Source organism: Carassius auratus, chromosome 7 (genome assembly GCF_003368295.1).
Source record: "Carassius auratus strain Wakin chromosome 7, ASM336829v1, whole genome shotgun sequence".
NCBI lineage: Eukaryota > Metazoa > Chordata > Actinopteri > Cypriniformes > Cyprinidae > Carassius > Carassius auratus.
In genome coordinates this window covers 3,172,134-3,188,454 of record NC_039249.1, presented here as the reverse complement: position 1 = coordinate 3,188,454, position 16,321 = coordinate 3,172,134, and the positions used below count along the sequence as shown (strand labels likewise).

The following is a 16,321-nucleotide window of genomic DNA, read 5'->3' as shown; positions in this document are numbered from 1 at the left end:
CAAAGTACTACATTTTTGTGAAATGTGTGCATAATTAATATATAGTTGTAATAATTTGTACAGCTATGTTCTGATGTGTATATTTACAGCTTTGTAATTTGGTCTGCTCAAATTCATCTCAGCACGTCTCATTCTACACTGAACAGCTTCTTCCTGTCAGGGTCTGTACAGGAAATGGTATACCATTCACAACCCCTGCCTCTTGAATAAAGGCCTGCTTATATCTTCATGATAGCAAATACAAACTGATTTAATTAAAGTTTCAAATGCATTTGATCTTTAAAATTTTTATTGCATTGAAAATACTGAACATTGCAGAGCTCACATTCGCTTAAAATGTATGGCATTAGTAAAAGCATTTCAATATTAGTGTCTTGATGATGAACATAATGGTTTTAAACATTAGAGTAAGCTACAATATTTGATTGTGTGCCACTGTTGGACTATCTGGTAGCAGAATACACAATATCTGTATCCTCTGAATTTCTGGCTGCTCTTTTGGATCTGTGATTTGAGAACTGTAGAGCAGCATACACTGATGAATAAGACTCCTGCAACAGATTGAAAGATGACTTTAATAGCATTTTAATTTATTTAATTGAATTAATTTTAATTTGAAATTTTAAGAAATTATAATTAATAATTAATTTACAAAAGAAAATAATATAAGCAAAACAGTGAACACACACAAACACTCACTCACTCACTCACACACACTCACTCACACACACACACACGCACGCACGCACGCACGCACGCACACACACACACACACACACACACACACTCACTCACTCACTCACACACTCACACACGCACACACTCACTCACTCACACACACACACACACACACACGCACGCACGCACGCACGCACGCACACACACACACACACACACACACACTCACTCACTCACTCACTCACACACTCACACACGCACACACTCACACACGCACACACTCACTCACTCGCACGCCCGCACACACACACACACACACACACACACACATCAGCTGGTCTGCTATCCTTGTGGGGACTCTCCATAGGTGTAATGGTTTTTATACTGTACAGACCGTATTTTCTATCGCCCTACACCAACCCTACCCCTAAACCTAACCCTCACAGGAAACTTTCTGCATTTTTAGATTTTCAAGAATTTTTCAAGAAGCTTCATTCTGTGTGATTTATTAGCTTGTTTACCCGTGGGGACCTCAATTTGACCACGAGGCCCCATGAGTCTGTGTGTATTCAGGTTTAAGTCCCCACCAGAATAGAAAAACAAGTACACACACACACACACACACACATATATATATATATATATATTATACATGCAAGTATCCAAAAGCATTCTCTGGTGATAGAATCATGATTGATTTCTAATTCTGATTTTGGGGACAGTTCGGAAATAAACAATAAATGTGATTTTATTCCAAGCTGTAAAAATAACTTTTGTGCCTTATTTTTGCTTACTAAATTTTAACCATATTTTCACAAAAGGATTTCAACCATGCTGTCCTATTTAAAGACATGGTTAGAGTTAAATAGAAAAGAGAAGCAAGACTGCAGGCCGTATGAAAACATAACAAATCTCAAAATAGTTTCTCGACATAAAAATAATATTGAAAAAACCCAGATATTAGAAAAATTTCTTTACATTTTATGTCCATTATCATTACAACTTCTTTCAATAGCAGAGGCTTGCATATTTATAATCTTTCTGTACTCCTGTCGACCCAGTCTTTAATTTCAACTGTTCAATATTTTTTGGCAAAAAATGTTGCAGAAAAACCCTGGAACTCTTGGTTAAGAATTAAAATATATTTATTTAAAATTCAGAGAATTTAAATTTTTATTATAATAATTAGCTTACCTCATGATGTTGTGTTTCATGGTGTTCAGCAACTGCGGCATCAGAAACAAACAATTATTTACAATTATTTCACTGCACAGTTATTTGTAAATTTATACAGCAATGTAAGTAAATCTTTTGAACTGAATAGATGCAGTGTTACCGTTTCCCTGCATTCTTCTGTTCTGTATCTTCATTATGAGTGTGGTGAGCGAAATGATGATGAGAATAACTATAATACCACCAAAAATAAAGGTCAGCATGAATATGACAAGCATTAAAGAAAGGCAGATGATAAAAACCTTTATTTGTAATTTCTGTTTCATTTTGCTGTGTAGTAAACCTCCTCTCTGTGCAATAAATGAAGATGTGAGTCTTTCATAAAATCCACACAGCATCACAGAAGCATTTTGGAAATCACAAGGACGAATAAGGATTTTATAAAGCTGTTTTACAAAAGTGCTGTTGAAAAAGGTGTGTGTGTTCCATTGCCAAATGTCATCAACCACTTTTGCCAACCACAGCAGTACAGACCAGAATCAGAAATATCTTATTGAAATTCTTAGGGATGTGTTTTTGCTGTTCAGAGACATCACAAGATGCTCTGGTTGAAAACCATTTAAATATGTTGCCTTTACTTCAAGCTTGTATAACATCATGTATACAATGCTGAGAGGAACAGCACTGTTTGATTGTTTGAACCAGTGTATGTACTTTCCAAAATTTGTGGTGTGCTTACACCAAATAGTTACGCTATCTCCTGGCTGAGCTGTGATTTTTGTTGACTAAGATGTTTTAGCTATGAGAAAACCTAAATCCAACAGAGGAACAATAAATAATTTTACAGCATATTAATATTTGGAACATTGATAACACAATAAATGCTGTGTACAGATCACACCTAATCAGTTTAATTAATAATGAATTAATCTTGCATGAATGAAGTTATTATAGTGTAATAGTTCTTACCCGTGCCACAGATCACCAGTGCAGAAATTATTTTATAAACCATTGCAGTACTGAATCAGACTAGAACCAACAAGGAAATTAAGATGAGGAAATCAATGAGCTTTTTTATGTGAGGGGGTGTGGCTTATGCTTACATCAAACTATGACAGACCTGTCAATCATCAGACGAGTCCACGGCTACAAGAAAATTCATTGTTGATCAGATACACTGATTATAATGTATAATATTAATTTTTCTTAACTGCTTTAGCACACCATAGTTTCCCCATAGCACTTTTGAGAATAAATTGTCTTAAATCAGCTTTACAAAGAACTATAATGCATGTTTGACAAGAATGTATGTTTGTGTCTTTTACTGATCATTCCTGAAACATACATTTTACCTGAGCCACAAATTTATAAACTTGATTTTATCCTGATTTGAATTCTCTGAAAGCCCAGGGTTCAGTTGATTTACAGGGTTTAACCGTTTGATATAAATAGTATGAAAGTGACGAGCATAACTATTTAGTCTTGAGCGAGCAAACTTAAAACTCTAATGTCTATGACTGATCAAAACTTGTATTTGGGACCATGAGATTCATGAGTAATGGCTAGCTGGACACTTTAATCTGCATCCAAATTGAGATGCAAACTAAAACACTGATATTTATTTGGAATCTAAATACATAAATCTAAATTAATATCAGGAATCAAGCTATACTGCAACACAATTTTTGTAAACTTGATCATTATGTACAGTTATGCAAAGGAAAGACAGATCTCTGATCTCCTCAATAATTACATTTCTTTAAAAAGTACTATATAGCTGTTAAAAATAAACCATAGATAATAAATTAAAAATATGTTTGAGTAAGTAAGTAATTAAGTTTCATGTTTTAAGTAGTGTCCGTGTACACAGTTGTATCCTCCTCAGTATGTCGTCCTGCTGTTTTGGGTCTCTTATTTGGGAAATACACAGCAGCATATACTACTGAATTATTTTCCTGCAAAGAAGTACAAACATGTACATCAAGATTCTAATCAAAGTGATGATCAAAAGTCTTGGATTTTACTCCAGAGCATTTGGATACATTTTCCTTTTCCTTAGCCTCCAAAATAAATTCTACAGCAAAAAGTTGAAAAAGCATCTATTCGTGTCCTTAATAGCCAACAGAATTAGAAATAATATTGTTCATTTAGAATCATAAGATAATAGCACACACACACAAACTATACAAAAATATGATTATTCTTTTAATGTGTTTTTAAAAAACTCATTGCAATTAATCACTTATAGAAGAGTCACAAAAGTAATTCATTTATACAAAAATACAATATGTTGCTCTTTATAACAGAAAAAAAAGAAAGTGTGATCTGGTAGAAAACAAAGCTTTGCTTGTTTTTTTTATGTACATGGTTTTACTTAGCCCTCAGAGTAACATGTCTATGTCTAACATTTAACATAAGTCTGTGGAATTTACCTTGTCATCATGCTGTTGTGCTTGACATTCAGCAGCTGGCACTAATCAGAGAAAAAGATAATCAATTATAATCTTAAAAATCATTTCAAAGCTATTTTAGAATGTTCATTCCACATTTGTGGTTAAACTTAATACTTTAATCATGTTTAAAAAGTTTACCTTTTTTATGCTTCTGTCTTCTGTGTTCCCTGATAATCCCCAAAATAAGAGGAACAATACATGTAAAAAAACATATTCCACCAAACAGGAGGGTCAGTTTAAAATAGATGCTTCTAGAACAGTCCTCAGTAGACACGGATGATTGCTCATGATCTGTGAAAGAGTGGACATCATTTCAATGAAATGTTTTAAACGGCTCGACAAAGAATACATTATAGAATAATTTTCCATAATTTGATTAGAGAGATTAAACAAGAATATTAATATATTTAAAATGTGGTTTTAACTATAATATTGAGATAAAAAAAAAAACATACCCTTTTTGAAGGTTCCTGTGAAGTTTTTCTCTGATATTAAAACAGTTGGCCAGGATAAGTCATTTACCATTGTGGCATTTACAATGGTATTTAAATTGTGTTGTTTTTCAACCTGTGCTATTAAAGACAAAGTGAGAAAAAAGAGAGCTATAAACAGTATGTAAAAAAATCAGTTATCAGTCAGAGAGCCTCAAAAAGATTACCTTTTACTTCAAGTCTGATTCCCTTGCCGAATTTCATGTGATATACTGTAGCTCCACAAAAGTAGAAGCCGGAATCAGACGTTTTCACTTTCTTAATTGTTAGAGTGGTGTTTTTGCTGAACTGGTCCATGACTATGTGATCTTTTGTGAAATTGTTGAAATAATTTGGCTTAAACTTCTGAAGACTTTCGGTGTATAACATGTACACAATAGTAATGGGTACATCCCCGTCTGTTTGTTTGAACCAATACAGACCTCCAGAAACATGAATATTGTGTGAACACCACATAGTGACACTTTGTCCTGGAAGAGCCTGTATACTTGCTATTGAAAACGTCACTTGGAGGAAGCCTGAAAACCATTAAATAAAAAAAGTAAAACTATAGCACACCACAAAACATTATTTTCAGTTCAGTATAAAAGATATAATTACGTCTCTAATTATAGTATTGTAGTTTATAGTAAAAAAAAAAATAATAATAAAATAAAAATGCTTACCCATCCCAAAGAGCAATAGAGCTGCAGCTGAAATATGTAACATTCTGCACTGGGTCAATAAGAGTTGAAGAGGAAATTAAGTGGGTGATATTGATGTGTTTTATATATAAGGAGGAGTGGCTTTTAGCACAGCTAAACTATGGTAGACCTATCACTGAAAAGGCCAGTCAGGGTCAGACCCATATGTGATTTAGCTGAAAACAAAGAGCATAATCAAATACTAAATATGCTCTGATGATGGCCACATACTGTTTAGTTGGTGTTGTTGTTTTTTTAGTTCTCTGAAAATGTTTGATATTTTACGAATGAATAAGATTAGTAAATGAAGGCATTATCTGATATATCTTGAAATTACTATCACATATTAACAATATCAGTACAACTAATATTTTTTTTTTTCTTTTTTGGTTGTGTATGTGTGTGTGTACATTTTACATCAAACTTATAAAAAAATATATACATTTGCTTAGAGAAATATCTTCTAAAACTGGTTCCACATCTGCTGGGATAAATATAATGTTAAACTTTTGATGTTGTGCATTGGACCTATCCTAATCATGTACAATGCTTCCTAATAAGTCAATTCAATTCAATTCAATTCAAGTTTATTTGTATAGCGCTTTTTACAAAACAAATCGTTACAAAGCAACTTTACAGAAAATTATGTTTCTACAATATTTAGTAGTAGCTAGTAGTTTGTGCACATTTGACAGGATTTTAGAAAAAATAAAAATAATAATAATAATAGACGTAGTCAGCTAGACGATGAACTATCAATATTATTAATTAAGTTATTATATGATTCAGTCACACATTTAGCAATAATTGTTAGTTCTGTTTGTTGATTCACTTTGTCAAGTGAAGTATACATATTTATTATGTTACACTGTCTTAAATCTTTCTCATATGCAATTTAAAGTTAAAATATCTAATTAGCCAATTTGAATAATTGGCATACTTCACTACAGCCCTCTAGTGGTTTTCAGAATCATAGCCAGAACCAACTTTTATCTTCAAAACACTTAGCTAGATGGTGGGTGGGCCTAAGTTACGGGGTCATGACATGAAGTCTTGACACCACAAATGTTTGTTATAATTATACATGTATGTCATTAATGGGTTTCTTAATTTTATTGTTAGGAGTTCTGTGTAACAGGGCACTAATGAATAAAACTGGACACTAATAAAAAAAAAAAAAAAAACATTAATCTTTCGGCTTAAATTGTTAATATGTCTATTAACGATCATTAAAAAAGGAACAGAAAAAAAAAATCAGAAGAGACATGAAGACACTATTTGTTTAAAACAGGAAACTTTTTGGGACATACAGACCTTCCACATGATCACATTATATAGACTTTCACAGTTTGTACTGAAGCTGATGCGATTTGTGCCTGTGAAGCCACAAGGCTATAAGGTCTTGAGCATGTCATTGTGATTTTGTTGTGTTCATCACAGATTTCATTACAGTCCAGCCTTTGATAATCTTTTAATGTAGCCTATTAAAAAGATTCTAAATTAATATCAGGCTCATCTGATGAGAGATATTTTAGACACATTCACACTGCCTGCTGTCTTCACACAAAAAAATAAGACTGCAATTTTGATGACTGCACAGTATTGTGATAAGATTAGATTTCCCTTCATCTGCTATGCAGTCAAGAAGCACTTTGAAATTAAGAAGGTCAAGTTACCACATGACCAGCAGAAAACCACAACTAGCACACTGCCTTTATGTCTTTGAGTTTTAGAAATGATTTCCCCTAAACATACTTCTTGTAAAAATGGCATATATATGTATATAAAGGTCTTTACTGATGGTGGCTGCTGGTGTAACTCATGCAAATATTTGTGTGAGAAATTAAAAGTAAATTATGATATCATCTCTTAAAGAAAAGATCAGTGGGGAAAAAAATCTGGTACAGCACTTTTTGACATAAGCACATCCTACTGGTTGCTCACATCATTCATTGCATCTTTGGTGATGCTCGTTTTGTCATCGCTCACCTGTTTCTTACTAGTTTAGGAAAAATCTGTCAGCAATATGATGAACTTTGGATATTTGCTTCTCTTTCTCATTGGTGAGTTGAACTGTATTTTATGTCAGAACTAAACTATATTTACATTAATTTAAGCTAAAAGTTTGCTTGTTACTTTAAAAATTTTTTTATGTATTTATTTATTTATTTATTTGTATTATTATTATTTAGGCATTACTGCATCACACCTGAATAATCCACCTGTGTTTGCCAAACTGGGAGAAACTATTCATATGTCTTGCTTTTACCAGAGCCAAATGGCAATGCACTTCTCATGGTACAAACATGAACTTGGAAAGAATCCCAGGCTCATCTCCACCATATACAAGTATGACAACAAAGCTCGGTTTCACCATAAATTTGAAAATAGTTCACGCTTCTTTGTGCAGAATGACAAGGGCGTGCATCGTTTGGTGATAAGAAACATACAGCTCTCAGACTCTGCAACATACTATTGTGGAAGTGCTTATTCCAATGTAATGGAATTTGTCGAAGGGACAGAGTTGATAGTTGAAGGTAATTATATTTTGAATTCTTTATAATTATTTTGAGTTGCACCAAGCAATGCAGTGGAAAACCATGTTGAGTTCTGACCAGATTCTTTCAGTGAACAGTGCTTAAACAATCATAAAAAATTATAAAGAACCTTTTGTGGAATTAAAAAGTCCTAGAATAAAAAAGGTTCTTAATGGAACCATCGATGAAAATAAACAACCTTATTTAAAGACTGTGTATAGAGTGAATCTATATAGTGGTAATGAAGTTATTACCCAAATGCTAACTTTTAAAAACAAAGTACAATATTTGACTGCAGTGACCATAACATCTTTCACAAATTTCCATACAGGGGTGAAAAGCTACACCGTTGTAAATCAACCTTCATTAATTCCATCACATCATGGGGATTCAGTGAGACTTACCTGCACAGTTTTAAACCAGAACTGTGTGGGAAACAACAGTGTGTACTGGATTATACAGGAATCAAAAAAATCTCACCCAAGATTAATTGGTGCACATGGAACGAGTGTTGGTCGGTGTGAGTGGAGCTCTGAAGCTGGTCTTAGAGCACGTCGATGTGTCTACAGCTTCTCTAAGAAAGACCTCAAACTTTCTGATTCTGAGGCTTATAACTGCACTGTTGCTGCATGGGGGGAGATACTGTTTTGGAATGGCATCAAACTGGACATTAAAGGTATGTTCTTCAAGAAGTAACTGGTAAAAAAGTAGCACTTAGTAGGTGTGTTAACATTATATCTACCATTTTGACTTTTTCAGGTGCTGATTCAACAGAACAGATGATGACTTTTGTAATTCTTTCCATTGTAAGAACATTACTTATTTTAATTACAATTGCCACAATTACTTTTTGGTACTGCATGAATTCAAAAAGAATTTCACACCATGGGTCTTCTCCACCTGCCATTACTCTTCAAGATAGACCATCCCGACCAGAAGAAAGACCTGGTCTTTTGATGAAATCTGCTTCTGATCATCTGTAATATGTAATTCATTTATGATATGGAATAAGCAATGACATAATCTGCACCTTCTAACTTTTGTTTCATGTAACAATGTTCTTTCATGACTGTCTTCTTATTAGAATAATGTTAAGCCGTGTTTATTTATGGTTTATGGGAGAAGTACATGACTACCATGGCTTTTCCTTTTTTCAAACATGTTTTCATGTCTTGCAAATTAATTAAATTAAATTTAATGCCTGAATTATGCAGAAATAAGAACTGCTTACACATTTAAAAGAGATTAAAATGCTCTTAAAACAGATTGTATAGATGCTCTTCAGGACATACACAAACAAGTTTGATAAATTAAATTAATGGCTAAACAGATAAATACATTTGCCAAGGGTCTTCTTTGAAAAAAAGGCATCAACCTTATCTGTGTGTAAAATTTACAACAATCTGAGATGGAAATGCCAATATTCAGGATTATGCTCAAAAAGTGGGACTATCAGTAAACAAGGTAGCCTACATTTTTTAGGTCAATGTAAAATACTAACATTTATTTTACAAATAGGAAAACAAAAGGTTATTTAAAAAAAGGCCAGACATACTTAGGTGGAATAAAAGTGACAGACAAACCTCATCTGAATAATATAAATCTAATCCGAATAATCTGAACTAATCTGAATAATGATATTTAGCAAATTTTGCATTACATATGGATTCTTATTTTTTACATTTAGTTTTGATTTTATGGTGGCCTTTTTGTTCTGTATTGATATGCTACAACAATTAACATTAAGTAAACTTATATAGGCCACTTTGTGTTCCTTCCTGTCTTTGAAACCACAAGATGCTCCTCTCTTAGTTTCTGGTTTTTGTGGGCATGTACAACGGTCTCAACAGCTCATTAAATATGTATGCATATTTTCCTCTGACCCCATTACAAGACACAAAGAAGGCAAACAAGGAAAGTATGTTCTGAGCCCTTCAGCTTATTATTCAGCATATTAATTCTTAAATGATTCCAAGTTGTGCTTAGTTTGAGTGCGAGTGCATATCAGTTTTAATATTGATTATGTCCAGTCTTAATAATATCAGTTAAATACTGATCAAGGACTATAAGATGAAACAACCACTGCAGCAACTTTAAAGTAGTTAAATAATAATGTTGCAAAAAGAAGCTAAAAACATCCATAGGAAAGCATAAGGTTTTATCCTCATTAAAAAAAAAGGCAATAACAACCGTGCAGCAGTTCAAAGCAATATGCGGCGTATAATAAATATATTAGCTTTCTTCAGTGATGTCTGACATTGACATTTGACATTTAAGGCTGGAGTAGATTGTATCCTTTCTCATTATTCTTGGTTCAGTCTCTGAACTCTCTCTACTGGCATTGTTTTCAGGGAATTGTAGGGTTGTGTAGTTTGTGTTCAGACTATCTTGATTCTGTGAGGAGAGAAAATGGGAAGGCAGTTGCTCAATGAATGTAAATACTGTACCAACTTTTATCACAGCAACTTGATCTGCTGGATTCCTGACGCTTAATTAGTTGATCATAGTGGTAGTAGCACTAATGTTCGAGTGCATGAACTGATAAAAAGTATACTTTGAAAGAAATGTAAGATTTAGATATGTACATGGATGTAAATACTACAGTGTCAAAATACTAAGGGATTCTGACTTACCAGAGAAGAAATGATATCAAGCTCTGGTGTGTCTGATGGAGATGGGTCAGAAACTTCTGAAACATATTAAAATGTGCTTTGTAGAGCCGGGAAAGTAAAACAAGGAAGTGAAAAAGAAATTATGGGGTTAAAACTTCTGAGATCTTTATTTCACAACTGAAATGTACCTGCATGCAATTCACTTCTCATTCTTATCAGTCTTTTACACAGCAATATGTTGATTATTCCACTCAAGAGCAAAATTAGTGTATTGAAAACAAACACCCCAAGGTAAGGCAAGTTTTGATCTTGATTCTCTAAAACATGGGAAAAAAATGTAGGTTATGCAAATGAATACGCTGGTGTATCAGTGATGTACAAGAAACCAATGGGGAAAAAAAATCTATTTTTAGTGAATATATATATATATATATCCCTTTAACTGCCCCACCAAGAAAAAAGCATTTGAAAATTTTTTTTGTTTGCATTTCTTATCTCTTTATGTCATTAGTTACCACACTCAATGTATTTTTTTTTCAACACGTCTCATAATTTTTAAAATATCGGCCTCTACCAAATGGTTGATATGTCACTTTATGGCAAAAGTACCGGAATTCATACACATACTATGGAAATCAGAAAATATGAACTATAATGAATGATCAGAAAGTTATATTTCTCAGCAAATAGTACATTCTGACAGCAGAAAGGATTATCTGAAAACATTAGCTTAGCTTTTCTACGTTTACCATAAAGTGACAAATCAACCATTTGGTTGAGCAGGCAGTTAAAGGGATATATATATATATATATATATATATATATATATATATATATATATATATATATATATATATATATATATATATATATATATATAGTGTAAAATACTTTTGAATCTGTGTTGTATACATTGTTGTTATATATACATATGGCACTTTTCTTTTGCTAAATTCTTGAAAAGCAAAACTTTTGTTTTAGTAGTAAAATTTTTAAGTAGATCTTACCTTTAAAAGAGAGACTTACATTTGCAAAGATGGTTTGGTTACTCCATGCGCACTGATAATGTAAGGGTCCTTGTGAACTTTCAATACTTAAAGTTAAGCATTTATGTTCATGTATATTATGAAAGTTTACATCACTTTTTTCAACTATACATGTGTTGTAAAAATTTGCATAATTTTTTTCACCTATAGAAGAAACCACAAAATGTGTCTGTTAATGTTAATAAATATACCTGAAACACACTCAAGTACTGCCAATTTGATATTATACAAGATGAAATCAACTTACACATGTTGGGTGTGAAGAGTGTCTCACATGATCAGAGCTCTCAGAGATCTCAGAGGGACAGGCTTTGAGCAGTGCCTTATATAGACCACCATATAGACAACCTTTCACCTCAAGAGGAGTTGTCATTAGAGTTTGAATGTCAGTTTGGTTTTAACACTGTGGTGAGGATACAAACGCCCACACCTAATAAATGATATAGTGTATGACTTAGAAAATCACTGGTGTGGTCCTCTCATATCAGTGAGTAAAATACCTTCAAAAAATGTCCTGAATTCAGTAATTATGTATTTAAAGAAATACACACATTACATGCTGTTTGTTAGACAACTGAATTACCCAATTAGAAAATTAATTTGATAGCTTGCTTAAAGGTGATGTTTAAGTTTTTTACCAGTAATTGCGTCTTTCTCCATTGATGGCTATAAATACTGTGCAAACCCTGCACTTGGGGAGAACTTCTATAGACACCACAATATGGTGGTCACAGGACATGATGTCACATTCTAGAGCTTTCAAAATAATAAAAATAAACATTCAAATAAAAATTATATGCAAAAATTTGGAATTGGTGCTCCACTTTTCCACAACACTGCAAAGATGTTACTTTGAGTCTTTTGAGGTCAGTTTGTGAATTTAAAGGTCACGTGTTTTTTTGAAGCTTTGATTGTGTTTACAGTGTGCAATATAACATGTGTTCATGTTTCGCGTGTAAAAAACAAAGTATTTTTCACACAATTTACTTATCTTTATACCGCTGTTTTCACTGTCATAAAAATGGGCTGATTACCTTGTTCTATGTAGTCCGTCCTTCAGAAATACATAACGTGTTCTGATTGGGCCAGCGGTTCCTGTGTTATGATTCGACAGCAGCTGAGTGCAGGCTGACCTCCTGGAAACGCGATTGGGCTAGTTTTGGAGTAGTTTTGAGAAGCAAGTGGGCAGGATTTGTTTTGAAAACCTGGCAATCCTGATCTGAACGCACGTGCTGGAGATGTACTTATAATCACAGGAGCGTTTTTACTGACGAGATGCGCATGAAAATCGCATTAGATTTTTTTGCACAGCCCTAACATCTAGTTAACAAAGATAAACAGTGTTGCCCTTTGTGTAATAAGTTACAGAAACTGTTAAACGCACCAGCTTAAATAGTAAAATACACTTACTGTTTATGTGGTCCATAAACAACGCCTTCTCGAGACAAAGAGGGAACTGCTCCATCTTTCAAGAATAATCTTTGTGCGAATCTGGCATTAAACTGATTGAGATTGAGGAAGCTGTCCTCAGCAAAATGTGCTGCACATAGTTTTACATGTGGATTATAATTTTCAGGAACCGAGTTAAACATAAATTGTAACCGTTTATCTCTAACTACAGGGTTCCTGGGAAGGCCAAAAAAAGATGATTGGACTCCGAGATGAAAATATTCTTTATTCTTTATTCTTTTATTTTAAAAAAAAGTAGTCAAGCAAGGGAAGAAATTAAAAAAAATATTTTATAGCAAGAATTGTTATTATTTGTTCCAAAATAATATTTTGCAACAGACATTTTATAGTATATTTTATAATCAATTTGATTGTATCTTGTACTGTTTATTCCATCATGCTTTATACTTTGGCACATTTGGATCACTAAGGTACAAAATTTTTATTTTTATTTTCCAGTGGTTCCTCTGTTAGCACCGGATCTGTGAATAGACATCGGTATGCTGGGAAATGTTGTGTTGCATAACACCTCTAGAGGGCCTTGATTTACTGCTGAAACTCACAGATGTGTAAGTCAAGGCATCTGCATCTCCAACCTAACAAAGAAAGATCCTTGATCATTTCAAACATTTCTGTTGGAAAGCCAGCTCTTTATAATCTTACACAAAAATGAAAATGTTACAAACATAATAAACAAACATGAAACAATCATAATATACAGTTGTTCAATGTGTTCAAGAAACCTCTGAAATAACATTAATATTACATCAAATTTATCATTATAAATAAATAAAGGTGTGAGGATTTACCTGAGTACCTTCAGACGTCTCTTGATTACAAAATCTGTGTACTGACACAGAGTAACCGAGTCAAAAATGCTTTATATTTTTGCAAATAAAACTAGGGATTGGATTAAAAGAAAAATATGATACCTGATGAGCTGCTTTGGTCTTTACATTGAACAGTCACGAGTAAGATCATTATTAGCACAGAAATTATGTTTGTTAAGACCAGTATGAGAAACAAGGGACTTTCTGTCAACTCGCTATCTGCAAGAAAATAAATATTGATGTTTAAAACATGAAAACACTTTGAAAATCTTAATGGTAATAATTCTTGCTAACTTAGTTTAAAAAAACAACCCTCCGCTATTTAGTTTGAAAACCTGTATTAAAGATACATTTGTATTTCTTTTTTTTTTTTTTACTAAAGTTGTATAAAAACTACTTGAGTGATGCAGTAGTAGGCTGTACATAAACAGACATTTATTATGTTAAATGTAACTTGTAATGTTTTGTTATTTGTAATGTTTTGTCATAATTTCATACAGCACAAACAATTATACTGACATGATAACATTATTACCAAACAAAGTGAAAATATTTATAAACAAATTGTATTTCACTTAATATAATTGAACACTTTACCAGTTATTGAGCTGATTTTCAAAGAAGTTCCATTTCCAAACACGATCTTGTCGCATGCGAGTACAGCACAGTAGTAAGTCCCAGCATCAGAAAGGCTGAGGTTCCTCTTTGTGAGGGTGTAAATGCAGGTTTGTGCAGTAGAGTAATCCTCACAGATCTCTTCATGTTTCTTTACATCATCAGTGTAAATGATGCTAGGACTGGATTCTTCTGCAGCCTCTCTGAACCAGTAAGCTTGGCGTGCTCCTTTACATTTCTTATCCACCGTTTGGACTCTACACATGAGAGTAATGTTGTCCCCAATGTGAACTTTATCTGAAATAGGCTCCTGAAGAACTGTTGTTGTGGTGTGCTCTTCTTTAAATCAAATCAAAAAGCCATTTAAAACAAATATTTTCATTATGCTATTATAACTTTTATAGTCCCTTAATTATAACCAATATTTATTATTTTTAACATCAACATCAGTTAAACATACCGTTAAGCATCAAAAATGTTCCAGGTCCAAAATCCAGTTCTCCTAAAGATATCAGTCCACAAAAGTATGTTGCTATATCTTCCTTTTTTGTCAAGGAAATGTGTAAATGATAAATGCCTGTGCTTATTGTTACATTAAAACGCCCATCATTATATCCATCAGCAAAATCAACCCTTGTCAGGTAAATGTAACTTTTTGAAATTAGCTGAAGCTTCTTTCCCATCTCCTGCTTGTACCACACTATGTTGTTAAAATCTTTGTTGGGCAAGTAGCACTCAATAGTGACGTTATCACCCAGTTTAGAGGTTTGCAAAAGTCTTGGCTGCTGAATGTTTTGTGCTCCAATGCAACCTGGATTGAAAAAGCAGTAAATGTGTTATACAAATATTTTATTTAAAATTAATTTTAGGATCTTAGTTGCGTTGAATGAATGTCTGATAATATCTGTTCAAAAATGTCATATGTCATAACTGGATAATTCTATTCATTAAACAGATAATTCAATCTATCAATCATACTTACAAACAAAGGTGAGGAATAAAAATGTGCTCATGTTGCTTTGATTCGCTAAGAAAGAATAAGAGATGGCGAGGTGCAAAGTCGAAGTAACTAAATCAAATGGAAACTGTTCCTACACGTGATTGGTTATTCTCGCATATTCTCATATGACAAAGTCACATTTCATTGGCTGTAGGTTTTGGGTGTAAGGTGACATTCTCACAACCAAAGGAAAATGTTCTTCTTATGAACACCAGTAATGAAAACACAATATTATCAATATTATATTAAAAAAAGTCACTTAAAATAGAAAATTAAAATGACCGCTTTAAGCAATGATTATAATTTTTATTATTTCAGACTAATTGTACAGACACAATCATTTTGTTCCATTTTAATTAACATTTTTTTTTCTATTTAATTGTGAATTTTAAATTAATTTAAATGACCTTGGAGGAAAACAAATGAAATAAATGTGCCTTCACTGGTCTTTAAGACCACAACAGCTCCATTTGAGGGGGTGTTGCTTGGCCTGTGCAGATGGGTTACTAGGCTGTGTAGGCTGAGCAGAGCTTAATCAAACTTGTTTTTAAATCTCATTTTATTTATTTTTTCTATTTACATTTACACAATAAGTAGAGCTGGAGTGCCCTATTGTGCCACTTGTCCTTGTCCATGGTGCTGAATCATGTCAGCTGAGTTCATGGATTCAACAAAATAATGCTTCAGTAGGTATGTTCAATACAGTGATGACCACAATGTTATCAATCCAGTAACAGAAAATAAAACCAATACA

At 33.1% G+C, this 16,321-nt stretch overlaps 3 protein-coding genes across 5 annotated transcripts; 1 reads left to right on the top strand and 2 right to left on the bottom strand.

Moving 5' to 3' along the window:
- LOC113105537 (uncharacterized) lies at positions 1-5,516 on the bottom strand. 2 transcript variants are annotated; one of them, XM_026266642.1, is made up of 9 exons: positions 5,461-5,516; positions 4,963-5,313; positions 4,760-4,876; positions 4,443-4,595; positions 4,284-4,324; positions 2,821-3,806; positions 2,015-2,083; positions 1,873-1,904; positions 1-551 (listed from the first exon to the last, which is right to left on the bottom strand). In XM_026266642.1, the coding sequence occupies exons 1-6, from the start codon at positions 5,501-5,503 to the stop codon at positions 3,699-3,701; spliced, it is 813 nt and encodes a 270-aa protein (XP_026122427.1). In that variant the 5' UTR covers positions 5,504-5,516; the 3' UTR covers positions 1-551; positions 1,873-1,904; positions 2,015-2,083; positions 2,821-3,698. The 2 variants fall into 2 exon arrangements, with proteins under 2 accessions (XP_026122427.1, XP_026122426.1); XM_026266641.1 differs by having other exon boundaries at positions 2,015-3,806.
- A 1,988-nt stretch (positions 5,517-7,504) lies between these two features.
- Positions 7,505-9,048, top strand: LOC113105363 (uncharacterized). The gene is made up of 5 exons (XM_026266402.1): positions 7,505-7,541; positions 7,671-7,827; positions 7,921-8,015; positions 8,347-8,691; positions 8,775-9,048. Exons 1-5 carry the CDS (start codon positions 7,505-7,507, stop codon positions 8,996-8,998), a joined length of 858 nt encoding a protein of 285 aa, XP_026122187.1. The 3' UTR covers positions 8,999-9,048.
- A 4,366-nt stretch (positions 9,049-13,414) lies between these two features.
- LOC113105268 (uncharacterized) lies at positions 13,415-15,624 on the bottom strand. Of its 2 annotated transcripts, none has more exons than XM_026266325.1 (6): positions 15,550-15,624; positions 15,028-15,378; positions 14,550-14,903; positions 14,055-14,171; positions 13,932-13,972; positions 13,415-13,718 (listed from the first exon to the last, which is right to left on the bottom strand). In XM_026266325.1, exons 1-6 carry the CDS (start codon positions 15,578-15,580, stop codon positions 13,593-13,595), a joined length of 1,020 nt encoding a protein of 339 aa, XP_026122110.1. In that variant the 5' UTR covers positions 15,581-15,624; the 3' UTR covers positions 13,415-13,592. The 2 variants fall into 2 exon arrangements, with proteins under 2 accessions (XP_026122110.1, XP_026122109.1); XM_026266324.1 differs by having other exon boundaries at positions 13,417-13,718; positions 14,550-14,906.
- Between the last annotated feature and the right edge of the window lie 697 nt (positions 15,625-16,321).

Excerpts from the sequence above, each read along its gene's own strand:
- LOC113105363 (XM_026266402.1), top strand. The coding sequence starts at position 7,505 with ATGATGAACTTTGGATATTTGCTTCTCTTTCTCATTG. Across the intron at positions 7,542-7,670 it reads TTTGCTTCTCTTTCTCATTG|GCATTACTGCATCACACCTG; the intron begins GTGAGTTGAACT and ends ATTATTATTTAG. Across the intron at positions 8,692-8,774 it reads CATCAAACTGGACATTAAAG|GTGCTGATTCAACAGAACAG; the intron begins GTATGTTCTTCA and ends TGACTTTTTCAG.
- LOC113105537 (XM_026266641.1), bottom strand. The coding sequence starts at position 5,503 with ATGTTACATATTTCAGCTGCAGCTCTATTGCTCTTTGGGATGG. Across the intron at positions 4,877-4,962 it reads AATCAGACTTGAAGTAAAAG|CACAGGTTGAAAAACAACAC; the intron begins GTAATCTTTTTG and ends TGTCTTTAATAG. Across the intron at positions 4,596-4,759 it reads CACAGGAACCTTCAAAAAGG|ATCATGAGCAATCATCCGTG; the intron begins GTATGTTTTTTT and ends ACTCTTTCACAG.
- LOC113105268 (XM_026266324.1), bottom strand. The coding sequence starts at position 15,580 with ATGAGCACATTTTTATTCCTCACCTTTGTTT. Across the intron at positions 14,907-15,027 it reads AACATTTTTGATGCTTAACG|AAGAGCACACCACAACAACA; the intron begins GTATGTTTAACT and ends TTTGATTTAAAG. Across the intron at positions 13,973-14,054 it reads AGACCAAAGCAGCTCATCAG|TACACAGATTTTGTAATCAA; the intron begins GTATCATATTTT and ends ACTCTGTGTCAG.